A 16,511-nucleotide genomic window follows, 5' to 3' on the forward strand; every position below is an offset into this window, starting at 1 on the left:
AGGTCTGTTTATATCAAAGGGAAAAATGCTCATGGTGTGCTCATATCAAACTGCAAGTTGCTCATGGTCTGTTCATATCAAAGGAGAAAAATGGTCATGGTTGGCTCTTATCAAAAGGGAAAAATGCTCATGGTTGGCTCATATCAAAGGGGAAAAATGCTTATGGTTGGCTCTTATCAAAGGGGAAAAATGCTCACTGTTGGCTCTTATCAAAAGGCAAAAATGCTCATGGTTAACTGTTATCAAAGGGGAAAAATGCTCATGGTTGGTTCATATCAAAAGGGGAAAAATGCTCATGGTTGGCTCATATCAAGGGGGGGGAAATGCTTATGTCAGTTCATATCAAAGGGGAAAAATGCTCTTGGTGAGCTCATATCAAAGGGGAAAAATGCTCATGGTTGGTTCAACAAGGGGAAAAATGCTCATGGTCAGTTCATATCAAAGGGGAAAAATGCGCATGGTCAGCTCATATCAAAGGGGAAAAATGCTCATGGTCAGCTCATATCAAAGGGGAAAAATGCGCATGGTCAGCTCATATCAAAGGGGAAAAATGCTCATGGTCAGCTCATATCAAAGGGGAAAAATGCTCATGGTCAGCTCATATCAAAGGGGAAAAATGCTCATGGTCAGCTCATATCAAAGGGGAAAAATGCTCATGATCAGCTCATATCAAAGTGGAAAAATGCCCATGGTTGGCTCATATCAAGGATAAAATGTTCACGGTTGGCTCATATAAAAGATGGAAAATCCTCATGGTCAGCTCATATCAAAAGGAATAATGCTCACAGTCTGCTCATATCAAGGGGGAAAATGCTCATGGTCAGCTCATATAGTAGGAGAAAAATGCTCATGGTTAGCTCATATCAAAGGGGAAAAATGTTCAAGGTCTGTTTAAATCAAGGGGAAAAGGAATGCTCGTTGGTTGGCTCACATCAAAGGGGAAAACTGCTCGTGATCTGCTCATATCAGTGGGTAAAATACTCACGGCCTGTTCACATCAACGCGGGGGGGGGGGATACTCATGGTCTGCCCATAAGACGGGAAAAATGCTCGTGGCCTGCTCTTGTCAAGGGGAAAAATATTTAAATCTGCTTATACCAAAGGGAAAAAGACACATGGCTGTTCTATATCAAGGGGAGAAAGGCTCATGGTCTGTACATATCAAGGGGGAATAAGCATTTTTCCCCTTGATATGAGCAAACCATGAGCATTTCCTTCTCTGATATGAACGGACCATGAGTTTTTCCCTTCCCCCTTAATATGAGCTGATCATTAGCATTTTCCTCTTTAAAATAAACAGACCATGAGCATTCTGCTCCCTACCTCTTGATATGAACAAAACGTGAGCATTTTTACCCCTTGTTATGAGCACATATCAAGGGGGGAAAATGCTCATGGTGTGCTCATATCAAGGGGGGAAAATGCTCATGGTGTGCTCATAAAAAGGGGGAAAAATGCTCACGGTTTGTTCATATCAAGTGGGGGGAGCAGAATGCTCATGGTCTGCTTATTTTAAAGAGGAAAATGCTAATGATATGCTCATATTAAGGGGGAAGGGAAAAACTCATGATCTGCTCATATCAGAGAAGAAAATGCTCATGGTTTGCTCATATCAAGAGGAAAAATGCTCATGGTCAGCTAATATCAAAAGGGTCAAATTGTTCACGGTGTGCTCATATTAAGGAGAAGGGAAATGCTCGTGGCTGTCTCACATCAAAGGAGAAAATGTTTAAGATCTGCTCGTATCAAAGGGAAAATGCCCGCGGTCTGTTCACATGCGGGGGCGAATGCTTATGGTCTGCTTATATCAAAGGGGAAAAATACTCAAAGTCTGCTCACTTAAAATGGGAAAAATGCTCATGATCTCTTCGTATCACAGAGGAAAATGCTCATGGTCTGCTCATATAAAATGAAGGAGAAGGAAAGTTGCAAACACGGAGAGAAAACCATACAGAAAAACTCGAAATATTACAATAACTGGATAAAAAGAACATGAATAACAGAAATGTATAACAGAAACAGCAATGAAAATTAAAACTGCTGATCGCAAATGAATTCCAAACACTTCCGGAAAACCCATACGGGGTATAAATCGAAAACGGGGAAAATTACGCCACACCAAATAAACGGGAGAGAGAGAGAGAGAGAGAGAGAGAGAGAGAGAGAGGGGGGGAGGCTATCGCTCCAGAACCAGTTGTCATTCCATTTTTTCGGGGTAGGGGAAGGACTGGGGAGGGAAAAATTATACCTTCCAATACCGTATACATTTCCTCGCCGAGGGAAAATACAAAAATAAAAAGAGGAAAAAAAAAGTATATCATTCATCAGCAGGGGCAGCCCATTTCAATCTCCATATTCCATAAAGCCCAATAATTCTCATCTGCAAGTCAATATCATGATATTCCATCAACGCCCCTCCTCCTCCACCTCTTCCTCCTCCTCCTCATACTCTGGCAATCAACCTCAAAGCCCAATGCTCCAGAGCAATGATGTGTTTGACTTACTTAATTTCATTTATATCGAAGCAGCTTCTCATTTAGTATCACACTTTTATTCTTTTGAAATCGACTCGATGTGGAGTCCGTATCTTCCTGTAATTCCTTACGGACTGGTCTAAAAATACAGAGCCCGTGCAGGTATATGCTCAATTAAAACAAAAATCTTATTTTTATCCTAATTTTTGTCCTTGAATAGCATTTAAGATTTCGAGGACAGAGATTACATAACTGGAAACGCAACATGATCATAAAGTAGGAACAAAAGTTCTCAAGCTACACGTAAGCCACTGCAGCGTAAAAAAAAAAAAATCTAGCAAAAGCCACCTAAGTGGTACTAGAGTTACAATCGAAAGTAGTAATCAGTGGTTTTTGACGAAATGGCACTGGTGGGAGGAGGGGGTTAGCGAGACGAGGGGGTTGGCTGGGGAGGGGTGCTTTAGTGATGTGAATGGAGCTTCGGAACTTTCGTTCATCCATCGACTTAAGCATGATTCCATTTCGTGTTCAAATTTCGAAACTTAGTTTAAAAATCACGGCCAAAACTCATAAAAGAGTAAGAATAATAAGAGCAATAACAATAAAACTCCCGGCAGAGCGTGGCGACATAAACTGACAAGCGAGCTTGTTCCATATGAGTGTTTGCACATTATGAATAATAGAAATGACAAAACCGCCATCATCCACCGCAATCAAAATACTTGTATTCGACGAATGGTGAAAAAGGCATCCAATACAAAATGTATGGCGACAGGGCAATTTCTCTCTCTCTCTCTCTCTCTCTCTCTCTACAGTGAACTAGTTTGGTGCTGCAGTCAGAAGCGACGGTGAACACCGTTCACTGAATAAAGAATACAATGTCTGCCACAATCCTGACGCAGCTTTAAGATGGTGAGCTAGATATCTAACCCCAAGAGAGTGAAACTTTTATACCTCCCTCGATCAACATGACGCCAGAGAAACTTTAAATCATCAATCAACAAAAACCATTTTTTAACTTAAGTGACAATTCAATTTCTTCAAATTACAAAAAAAAAAAAAATTATAAAAACTATCCCTGCCCTCGCAACAGGGTTGGCTCCACATACAACCAAAACGTAGGTCTCGTCTCATTCACACCATTTATATATATCCACAGAAACCATTCCTCTCCATCCATCCAGCCCAGACACAAACATAACTGAGGTGTCTGCTCCCACACCATCTGATCCATCAACTCGAAAACCCCCTGAAGGGGAAAACGCCCCCTACCCCTCTCAACCTTTCCCTCCCATGTATCCTCCATCTACCCCTCACCCTCCTTCCTTCCTTCCTCCCCCTAAGCTTGCAAACACCTCTATCTCGGAGCATCTGACACCCGATCAACTATATAACAGACGGGTAACACAGGGCAATGTGAATTTTTGAGAAACAGAACCAGGAAGTTGGCTCGGCGTTCTCCTCCTCCTCCTCCTCCTCCCCAGCTGTGTACAGCCGCCTGATGCTGCTGCTGGTGCTGCTGCTGGAGTCAGACGCAGGAGGCGGAGAGGGATGGAGAGGTGGGGAGATGAGGAAGGGGGTAGGAAGGGAGGAGAGAAGGATCAAGGAGGGTCGAGGGGAGAACGAGAGGAGAGAAAATGTGGGGAAACAAGTTCCTCACAATGCAGAAAGGGAATGGTGAGAAGTCCAAGAGGGGGACGAGGGGAAGGAAAAGAGGTCAAGGGAAGGTGAGGGGAAGGGAGAGAGAGAGAGAGAGAGAGAGAGAGAGAGAGAGAGAGAGAGAGGAGAGGAGGGGAGAATATGGGGAATAAGTTACTTAGAAAACAGCGTGATCGATGAGGCAAATTCCTTTAAAGAGCTTGGAAATACCAAGGGGATCTCCCTCTGGATACCAAAGCAAATGAATTTTTTTTATCCATGTCGCAAATAAAATAAAATAGAAAATATGTCTAGATTTTGGGATTTCATACAAAAAATAATCATTATACACAATGACAAATATACTCTCTCTCTCTCTCTCTCTAGATAACCACACAAACACAGCATATAAGCATAAACACACAAACCTAAAATTAGTGTGGATACCTTGTCACTGGAAGGTTACAAAATACAAATTATAAAAAGGACAAATTGCCTGAACAGCATAAGCATTACCCTCAATAAGAGAGAAAATATTCATGCAGGAGACTCCAATCTTACTAGGATCTAAACCATAATGATGAATAATATGCACATATAAATAAAAATAATATTCACGGATGGAGCAGCAGCACCAGTGATATATCTACTTCTGCGTGAATCGCATCTCTTTGTAAAAGGAGCGGCCACTTTACCTCGCAAATGTCTTTTTTTTTTTTTTTTTTGCATAATCATGATGCTTACTGACTGACTTCCATTACTCCTATCAATAAACAGGCATCCAGGAGTCTAAAAAAAATACCTTAAATTACGAAATGGCTCAAATGATGTTAAATTTCCACCAAATCAATGCTCACCCGGACGACCGCAACCGCACGAAATCTGAATGTATAATGCGGGAATTAACCACAAATAAAAAAGAAAAACTAACAACCCACATGCAGGCAGCTCAAACAAGGTCCGTTAACGATCCCCACATTTTCAAGTCGCTTCCGTTAAATAAATAAACACGAAATAAAGCTGTGTTTGGCCTCAGCGATTTTTAATTTATCTGTTCAGCAAATCGTCTGTATTAACTATGCATGAGCTTCCTCAATACAGAGCTCACGAGGGCGGAATTGTTTGAATGCAAGTGTCGGAATAAATTACAAACACAGACACACAAGCACACACATGCATACATACATACATATATATGTGTGTTTATATATACGCACATATTAACTCGTCAGGGAAGTTATTTGGAATTAAATTTACACAATGCCCCTAATTGCTACTTTTGCTATTTATATCTTCCATTTTTTTTTGGGGGGGGGGAAGCTGGATTGTATCTTCACTTCGTCAAGCCTGGGCTAGAAAAAGGCATGAGGAAATTCCTTCACATCTTCAACAGAGTCTTCAAAAAACTCCCATAAGAATAGCTCTCTCTCTCTCTCTCTCTCTCTCTCTCTCTCTCTCTCTCTCTCTCTCTCTCCACTCACTTTCATGTAGGAGAGGTTCGACACTGGTAGGAGAGACGGTGAGGTAAGAGGAGAAGCAGGGAAGGAGGAAGAAGACAGCAAAGGATAGAAAATCATTATATGGAGGATTTAGGGATATACGGTCCATTATAGCCCCCCGGAGATAAGGAGCACTAAGGGACGGGGAACACCCGAATTCTTCCTGTGGGTAAAAAAATAAGAAGAGGCATACGCAGCCTCCCTTTGGTAATGAGAGAAATATGTTTAGGACACTTTTCTTGTTGAAAAGAGGACTGGATCTTAGCAGAAGCTTCGAATATCTCAAGACAGTTAAGACATCAATGTTTACAGAAGACAGAGAAAGATATGAACGCTGAAGAAATTATATAATTTTTAACCACAAATACAATTCCGTAAATGTGTAACTCCCAAATTAAGAATATATCATTTTTACAGATATATGCCAAAAGAAAACATATTCTTATACGGATATATACCTTTACAAGAAAATTGTATATTTCTAAGAAGAGCTTACGTATTCTAAGAGAGAATATTTCTTGTGGTACTTTTGACATCAGACTTTTTTACAGAAGCTTACTAAGCAAACACTTACACAAATACAGGTATTTTCTATGGACAGAAGGCATTCGTTCGGAAAGATTATGTTTTAAAGAAGCATTACAGCTTCAGCAGAAAAGAACTCCTTCCACAGAACACAGACGTGGAAAAAATATTTTTCTAGAAAGAATCTATTCGAATAGAAAAGATGAATGACTACTCCTTTCTGAGCAGGCAGCAAATTCTCAGTATCTTGTCAATAGAAGAAGCATTTCAATTTGCAAACTCACGATGCATTACTAAATGAATGGTGTAATCTCTCTCAGAGTTCAACCATCACGAAATAAACGCGGAGAATAAATAAGACTGCAAAAATAAAACTGCAAATGATTAAACCTTCGGGTAACAACATGACTTGTTGATGAATAATTTATGTAAAACTGTTTGTAAAAATATACATCTCTCTCTCTCTCTCTCTCTCCCCAGAAACTTACATAATCTCTCTAATCTCACCCATTAACACACACACATACACACACACACACACACACACACATATATATATATATATATATATATATATATATATATATATATATATATATATATAATATATATATATATATACACGTGTGTGTACTGTGAGCTTGTGTGTGTATAAAACTCAAAACAAAAGCATGCACTTTCAATTTTCTGAGACGATATAAAAACGAGTTGTCAATTACGCATTTAATATTTCATATATATACATATTTCGTATACATACATACAGACATACATACATACATATATATATATATATATATATATATCATATCAAAAAGTACTTAATTAAGCTAATACAATGACGACAGTAATTACGGAAGCAGGAGCTAACAGAAAAAAATTAATGAAAATACCATGATTCCCTTACCAAAAAATACTATATCAAGGCGCCTGAATGAAAAATATCCTTTTTCCAAGTCGTTTAACTTACAGAAGGGAAAGATAAAGGTATCAGAAAATAGTAGAGTGAGACGTGAAAAACAAAAGAATTTATACACGAAAATCCCTTTTATATGTCGGCAGGATGAACTGTAATAAAAGATGAAAACTGGTGTAAAAAGAAAAATACAGGACACGGGAATATATAAAGAGACATTCAAAATCAGAAGCATAAGTTAAAAATCAGTACAATGAAAAACAAATGAAGATTAAAACGAAAATGAACACTGATACAATGAAAATATAACGGTAAACAAAAACACTGAGCATTGAAAATAAATGAAAAAATAGAGAGAACACGGATAACCCGACGTAATGGGTAAACAGACATATACAGTAGAGAAAAACAGAGAGCAAAAGGTATAGAGAAAATTCACTAGAGTAAAAGGTATAGAATACAGAGAGAGAGAGAGAGAGAGAGAGAGAGCGTGCTAAAGAGAGAGAGAAAATTCAGAGTACAAAAATAGAAGAGAGAGAGAGAGAGAGAGAGAGAGAGAGAGAGAGAAAGTTATAGGGAAAATTTAGAGTACAAAAGAATAAAGAATAAGAGAGAGAGAGAGAGAGAGAGAGAGAGAGAGAGTAAAACACCGGAAAAGAAGTCCAGTAAGTGAATACCGACGATTACGCTTCCATTAAGGGTTATTTTTGTACACTAACATTACCGAGTAAGTATCCCTCTATTACGGGAGCCCATAAACACACTCTGCTCTCATCGTAATTTTAAGACGACAACGCTAAGAGCGACAGCCCAAAATACCAGGTAGGACCCGAATGGAGGGAGGGATGGGAGAGAATACGAGCGAGAAAATAAATGGAGTAAATGAGGAAGGGGGTGAACGAAACGATAATAAAAACATAATGCCAATAATGGTACGACTAGATTATTTTCATCGAAGCTCAAGATTTTATAAAGTGTTAATTGCAAATATAATTGGATATAGTTATAGTAACTAGGTTCCTAAGAGTGGAAGATAATGATACTGATAAAAATTAGAGAGAAAACGTTATAATAATAATAATAATAATAATAATAATAATAATATTATTATTATTATTATTATTATTATTATTATTATTATTATTATTATTATTATTATTATAGTGGAACAGAAAACGGTCACGGAACTGTCTCCTATTAAGATAACTATTAGTGATGATAATGATGATGATTCAACAAATATAAAAAAACAAAAGGATTTTACGCTTGCTAGGCAATTTTCCTGAAAGCAATGTCACAAGTCTTTATAAAAAAAAATCATGAAACAAATAAATATAAGCATAAAGAAAATGTAGTTTAGCTGAAAATGTCAGAAAAGGGAAGGCAGAAGTAAAAAAAGTTCCTATTTTTATTTCAAAAGCTCAACGATTTCCTTTTACTCATACCAAGAGTTGGATGTCTTTATTTCCTTACTTTTTCACTTCTACTTATCAGCAGTTGATCATATCTTTCATGTGTCAAACGTTGCGTATGCTTTTTGCTTTGTAATTTTTTCAAAGGTGTCAGTAATCCAAACTATAATCTTTCAGCATTTTTCAAAGAATACGTTCGTCTTTGATGAAAACTTTGACCTGTTTATCAGAATTCGATAACGTCCGGATTCAATGACCTTGACCTCAATTACACTCTTCTTCAAATATACCAAATTAAAAAGAAATTTGTATTTTCCCTGACATACGAATCTACGCTTCCATATATGGAGTACTAATTCTTGGCGCACTTCGTCTGTTTCTGAATCGTCTCTGAAAAACTAAAAATCCTAACGCTAGGCCCTGTGCTCAGGTGTAACCTGGGTCGGCCTATCATCTTCCATTGTGTTCGCAGCCGCGGCAGTACCTTCACTGATTTCATATCAGAACCTGGCGTAAAACTACCAAGGTCACTGACCCAAAAGATATAGACTGCGACGATCAATAATAAAGTTGACTAATATAACACTAGCTAATATAACACACGGCAAAAACCTTCAACAATGCATGATCGAGAGTTGGACGATCGTTACAACTCAAAGAAATATTCATTTCCCTTATTTTAATACAAATATTCAACGCTTGATTACCAGGAGTGAATGCTGATTGCTTTGCCTTTCCCTTTTTTCCGGGGCTGGGCAACGTAAGTTTAATAGGCTGATTATCTCCAATTGCCTCTCACAAAAACACATTACATTAAATTATCGGAGATAACGACACAGACAATATCAGTTGACATTAGGCCGAATGCACAAGAAATTATAATAACAATAAAAAAATGCTTGTAACATAAGCGAAGAAGAAGAAGAAGAAGAAGAAGAAGAAGAAGAAGAAAGAAGAAGAAGAAGAGGAAGAAGAAGAAGAAGAAGAAGAATAGGGGAAACATAATGATGAAGGCGACATGGAAAAGGGGAAAAAAATCTGGTCGTCGGGAGACATGAAATTTGATATCCAGCGGCGCAGAATAAGATGAAAGAGTAAGAGGGAAGGAGGAAGAGGAAGGAGGAGACGGAGACAAAGAGAGTGAGACAACTAATAAAAATAATGAAAAAAGAATGAAAAAACAGAGCGTTTCTCGAGACACGAAATTTGGCATCCACAGCTCAGGAGAAAAAAAAATGAAAACTTTGGAACAAGGCATCAGCAGACGCTCGCTCATCACCACAACAATGATGAAAGTTGCAACACAGATACCACGCAGAGAGAGAGAGAGAGAGAGAGAGAGAGAGAGAGAGAGAGAGAGAGAGAGAGAGAGAGAGAAGAATTATAGCACGGAGATGTTGGGGGAAAAATTCTACACGGTGAGAATAACGTAGACGGAGAGAGTAAAGCATAAAATGCACAAATAATCGATAAAGAAAGCTTTATGCATTTATCTCTTTATTATTATTATTATTATTATTATTATTATTATTATTATTATTATTATTATTATTATTATACGCATTCTATATAATAATTCTAATAATAATAATAATAATAATAATAATAATAATAATAATAATAATAATAATAATAATAAATAGAAGGAGTAAGCAATATGAAAATAATGCAAGAATTCTCAGAACATTCATTATGCGTAATTGTCCTGAAAAAGAGAAATTAGTGAAATGAAAAAACACAAAAGGCATATTCTAAATGAGAGAGAGAGAGAGAGAGAGAGAGAGAGAGAGAGAGAGAGAAATCTGCGTGTTTATCATAATCATAGTTACAGTAATGCTACAGGCAAACAGGCAGCATGTTCTTAGGGTGAAATAAATAATAGCTGAGGAACAGTTATGATGCTCAGGAAAAAGCGCTTACGTTAAACCTGAGAGAGAGAGAGAGAGAGAGAGAGAGAGAGAGAGAGAGAGAGAGAGAGAGAGAGAGATAATTTGGGAATCTGGGGCAACTACGCGTTATGAAAAGACGCATTTAGAACACACGAGTGAAAAAAACACACGTACACAAATATAACAGAAGAATTCGGACAAAATGAAATTAGCAGAATTCGAATTTCACAGAAAATATGAATAGTAAAGGGCTCCGAATTTCACGAGAAATAAAGGCGAGGAGGAAGAGGGCACAAATAAAAAGAATAATGGTTAGAGAAGAACAAGTCTCGAATTGAGGGTAAAAAAAAAAAAAAAAAAAAAAGTGAAGTCTGTATGTTTTATAAAGAGCCCTGTCCTCTATCTCTCAACGCAAAGAGGATTTTGTGGCCGCGTATGAGAGGAAGAATGAGAGGGGATCTGACCCAATAATAATATTAATAATAATAATTACTATATTTTATTGTTATTATTATTATCATTATAGAAAACGGAGATATGTGCTGTCAACAGCACCATGACCAAGCAGATAAAATGTGACAATTTAAATATAATGGAAAAGTTATATGCCGTCTTTCAGCAATAATAATACACACACACAATAATATGTAACACACACAATACACACACAATTTCAGCTCAGGACTAAAATTCCAGTAATTCAATTCTGAATAAAACCCGATATAATGCTTCCTGGGTAAAAAAAATATTATTTATATATATATATATATATATATATATACATATATAAACCCCTCATATTGAGGTTGTTTCAACACGAGGTCTCGGGAAAGAACCAGGGGCTACAGCCTCGGAGGCTAATTAATAGCAAAAAGAATAGGGTTTTCCATATGGCCAACCCTCCTAACGAACTCGTCCTGTCTGTTGAAAATGGGGTTTCAACTTGTCTACAATGAGTCCAGAGAGTGGGCGTTAATTTGGAGGGGAAAAAAAAGTAAAAGTGTTTCAGCTGTCTACATTCGTTGAATTGAGGTGTGTGTGTGTGTGTGTGTGTGTGTGTGTATAACGTATATTATATAACTATATATATATATATATATATATATATATATATATATATATATATATATATAATGTATATTATATATATATAAAATATATATATATATTATATATATATATATATATATATACATATACACATATATACATATATACATACATCTTAACATCTGATTCTCACAACAAAAACATTGTTACTTGTTTGCAAAGTTTCAGTATTATTCTGTGTGAGTGTGTTTATATACAGTATATATATATATATATATATATATATATATATATATATATATTATAATATTTGTATATATATATATGACTTTTGTCACACAAATAACTATTGCTTGTTGCAAGTTTCAGTATCGCTTTGTTACTTTATGGGGTGCGGGATTTAACCCCACACTAAAACGTTCTCATCTTTTTTTTAATACCTATTTTATATCAAATAAAATAGCGAGAATCTGCTGAATAAGGTTAACCTCACACTAAAGCGTTTCTACATTTAAAAAAAAATACACATTTAATACCAATTAAAATGGTGCAGTTTTGCTGAATAGGGAACATGACATCTATACCAGTTGTTTCAATACAAAAACAACAATGCAACCCTCATCCATTATTCTTTGATTTACAACCTCTTTTATTAAGGAAGAAAACATGAAGAAAACGAGGAAAAAAGGGAAAATGAAAAAAAAAAATTTTTTTCGAGAACTTCTCTAGTTCCAAACGATAAACTGCTACAACGTGACATAACCCATCCCACTCTCTCTCTCTCTCTCTCTCTCTCTCTCTCTCTCTCTCTCTCTCTCTCTCTTCCTGTGAAAGGACAAACTGCAGACACACAGCCATCATCACAAGATAGTATGCCGGGCGATTTGAAGAAATCCTGCATAGAGAGAAAAGTTAGAGTTTAACAACAGCAAAAATAACAATGAAATGATCTTTTCTTTGGATTCTCTCACTACTTCTGTTTTCTCTCATTCATGTCGCTTACCAACGTGAGGAGGGATTCCACCCCCTAATTTCATCTCCAGCCTTCATACAAGAATGAGAAAAAGAACGGTCTTCACAAGAGAGAGAGAGAGAGAGAGAGAGAGAGAGAGAGAGAGAGAGAGAGAGAGAGAGAGAACGGCCTTCATACTAAAATAGGGACAGAAAGAACGCCATTCATACAAGATTAGGAAGAGTGAGAATGGTCTTCATCCAAAAACAGGTAAAGAACGGCCTTCACATAAGAACAAAAATTGTGAATGGCAGTCATACACGAATATGGAGGAAGAAAGGCCTTCATATAAAAATATGGAGAAAAAACACCCTTCATACAAGACCAGGGAGAGAAAGAACACCTTTCAAGCAACACTGGGGAGAAAAATTACGGCCCTCATACAAGAACAGGGGGAGTGAGAACGAATATCATACAAGAATAAGGAGAAAGAACGCCCTTTGACAAGAACAAGGAGAGAAAGAACGGCCTCATATTAAAATAGGCAAGGAAAGAACGACTCTCTACCGTGCTGAAGGCCAGCTAGGGTAAAGCAATGTATCAAGATACATAATCCAGTCATTACGCACTAATCTCCTACAACAAGACAAGATCAAGATACATAATCCAATCGCCCTAACGCTAATCTTCCATGACCCCTTCCTCCAGAACCCCTTACCGCCATCCATCGAGGAGAGAAAGAGAAAAGAAACCCACACCCACTCACTCTCGTCCATCCGACACCCCAACTTCTCTTGCACCACCCACGCTCATGTACGTAACATCGGCTTCAGAATCTCTCTCTCTCTCTCTCTCTCTCCTCGGCAACTGGGCGAGTGTTGAATGACGCCCCCGAAAAGTGGTCTGTGGCAACGGCGTGTGACACTGTGGGAGACGAAACACGTGGGCGCCTGTTCTCTGGTGGGAAGAAGGACCCGGGAGGTGGGAAAAACAGAGCAGAAGTAGTTCGAATATTACGTTTCTCTGCGGGGAGATCAATTTCAAAGAGGTCTTCTTCTTCAAATCATTTTATTATTTTCCATCGGGACTTGAGTGATGTGACCTTTTGTCGTCAGTTTATATACAGATTACCTGTTTATGAAAAATGTCAAATAGGAAAGTATACTGTTCAGAAGGAGCTTGATTTCAGACCGGTTTTTCTCTCGTTAGTTTATACGTATAAGGCAGTGGTTCTCAATCTTTTTTTAGTGATGGCACCCCAACTAATGTAATGATTACGGTGGCACCCCTTCTTCACCATCCCACCATATCGCATGAATTAACTTCTTATTTAATGAATAAAATTATTATCCATACTCAAACCAAAATCAGCACACCGTACAAACAGAAATATACTAGTATAAGGGGACATTTCTTCTTGTAATTCTCAACTTGATATGGTTTTATAAAATTTAGTTCACAACTTAAATGTCACTTTGTTTTCAAGAGATGCGAATCAAAAGAGTCAGCGTGGCGTGAAAAATGTCACTTCCTTTTCTTGAAAGAATATTTGGGCTACTGAAAACGAAAGCCAACTTCCCACTACAGACAGGGTACTCCCCTCTATTCTTCTTTCATTCACCTGCACGAAATCATTCTAACGTATTTTTCTTCATAATAATACTCGATGTGTATACATATATTTTCCTTTTCTTTGTGTAACAACGAGAGGCAATGAATTCTAAGTTTACATTTGCCGTTGTCCAAACCCACGTGACCATTTTAAAAGTCTGTATAACGGAAGTACCTTGGTCAAGAGCTTTAAGGAATTACGTAACGTCTCCTGGATCAGAACTTCCCAACTCAATTCTCTCTTATAATACCATCCTTCCAAACTTTCTCTTATAGTATCATCCTTTAAATGTGCAGTTTCGAAAAAAAAATAATGCGAGTAAAGGTAATACGAAATAATGTTCCGGGTCATATGACACTTAAAAGTTAAAATGAAAAAACTCTGCATTTGCAAAATAATAATAAAATACGACAGAGTCAAAAGAGAATCGGCAAAGTGATGGCAATGAAGATTTTTTCCACATATAGAAGCCGATGAGAGGCAGCCTAAAGCCTTCATCCAACCCAGACTTGAGGGATACGTGAAACACGTAACAACCCGGAAAAACAGAACTTGGAAAAGAATACCAGAGCTACGCTTTCGGAAAAGGAACTAAATTCTGATATCTTCCGTTTGGAGAATATGGCTCATTTTCAAACATAGCCATGAACCAAAATTAAATACAAGAAAACAATACAAAAACTTCATTAATATGATAAAATATAAATGAATAGTAAAATAAAAAATAATAATCATAATGTTACATCTGCTCAAGCTCGACCAAGCTAGGTCAAAATATGGATAACCAATATCTGTGTGTGTGTGTGTGTGTGTGTGTGTGTGTGTAAGCCACCACTATCACATGCAACACATACTCTGTGCAACATCCCACATTTTAGTAAATAATCTTCAATAAACTGCAAATGACTCGAGAGCAGTTGATAAGTTCTTGAGCTCTTCCATGCGGGTCTGCAGGGCGATACCTCAAGCTTTTAGTCAAGGACCCCAGGACCCACAATATAGATTCTGTCTGTTCTTAGAGGTAGCCCAAGGCAACATGCATACAGAAGTAGGTTGAAGAACCAAGAATAGACAAAAAACTAGCAATCAGTCTCACTGAAATAATTAAGAACACGTTGACACCGTGTTGCTAAATAATGCATAAGATCAAATTTCATAACAAATTTCATAATTCAGCGGTTCACTCGAGTTAACACAATCTTGCAACGAAGATACTTATTTATACGTCGTCCTACAAAAAACAAACATTTATATATAGCTCTTCGTTGGGTGAGTCGGTAGAGCTGCGGACTGGCACTCGCTGGGCCTGAGTTCGATTCCCCGGCCGGCTGACGTAGAGTTAGAGGAATTTATTTCTGGTGATAGAAATTCATTTCTCGCTATAATGTGGTTCGGATTCCACAATAAGCTGTAGGTCCCGTTGCTAAGTAACCAATTGGTTCTTAGCCACGTAAAATAAGTCTAATCCTTCGGGCCAGCCCTAGGAGAGCTGTTAATCAGCTCAGTGGTCTGGTAAAACTAAGATATACTTAACTTTTTTATCTCTGTTTATATACATATATACAGACTGTACGCTCTTTATTCCGAAGCATCTATCTGCCTAGCAAAGTTTGTCATGAGTACTCTTCATTAACTTCAAAAAAATTATGCAAGAACTTGAATAAAAAAATAATATAAGTATAAATACATAAAAAAGTGTGTTATGTATCAAACGAAGAGAGAAATTTAGTGCTGGAATCCCCCTCCCATGGACTTCTAAATTTTTAAACATTCTAGAAATGATAAAAACAGATCAACAAGACACATACCAATTACAAAAAGCAAGCCAAACTTGGATTGATAATAAATGAATAATACATAAATGGAGTAGCTAAGCTGAATGTTGCAAATAATGAATTTTTGATGAGCTACTCTACAAGATATTCAGTGTGTTCGTTTGTGTCATATCTGCAATTCCTACGGTATTTCAAACTTTACAAATAGCTTTCAATGCAATTTTGTCAACCTGTAGGTTAGTACCCAAGGAAGTATTGATAAGATTTTGTACTGGATCCGGATCTTCACTGTGGGTGAATGTGTCCAGTCTGGCTCTGTGAAACTCATTAACAAAAATACAATCAATACAGCAGACGTAAAACGTAAGAAAAATCCAGTTGTAAGTTTTTACACTCTAAACAAAAACAAAGCAAAACAAGCGTTCCATTCTAAATTCGGATTATTTCCATCCCAAAAACAAAAACAAGAGAGTTCAAGACTAACCCCACAAGGCCATCAGGAACGCATTCCCTGAACGACGCCGCGTGTGTCTTGTGAGCGAATTTAATCCGGGTGATTCTGAAATCCCTTCCCGGGAATCTAATCCATTCCAGGTCCCATGGTATTCTCTCTCCCCTTTCGAGCCGTGTGACGTCCCTTCCTTTCCCCTAGATGCTTCCGGGTCTCAGAGAGAGAGAGAGAGAGAGAGAGAGAGAGAGAGAGAGAGCGTGTGTTGGAATCTGCAGACTCGGGAGTAATTCGTTGAATAAAGTGAGTGACTAAATGCAT

General features: G+C 37.5%; 1 protein-coding gene across 1 annotated transcript in view; it reads left to right on the forward strand.

Annotated features, from left to right (window-relative positions):
• Positions 1-255: 255 nt before the first annotated feature.
• The window catches only part of LOC136835799 (uncharacterized), a 76,308-nt gene continuing 60,052 nt past the window's right edge, over positions 256-16,511 (forward strand). Inside the window, exons 1-4 of the mRNA XM_067099653.1 lie at positions 256-691; positions 3,634-3,769; positions 3,959-4,201; positions 13,064-13,168. Of these exons, the coding sequence (XP_066955754.1) occupies positions 256-691; positions 3,634-3,769; positions 3,959-4,201; positions 13,064-13,168 (920 nt within the window). The remainder of the gene's footprint in view (positions 692-3,633; positions 3,770-3,958; positions 4,202-13,063; positions 13,169-16,511) is intronic.

The sequence above is a fragment of the Macrobrachium rosenbergii genome, chromosome 55 (assembly GCF_040412425.1).
Source record: "Macrobrachium rosenbergii isolate ZJJX-2024 chromosome 55, ASM4041242v1, whole genome shotgun sequence".
NCBI classification, from domain to species: domain Eukaryota; kingdom Metazoa; phylum Arthropoda; class Malacostraca; order Decapoda; family Palaemonidae; genus Macrobrachium; species Macrobrachium rosenbergii.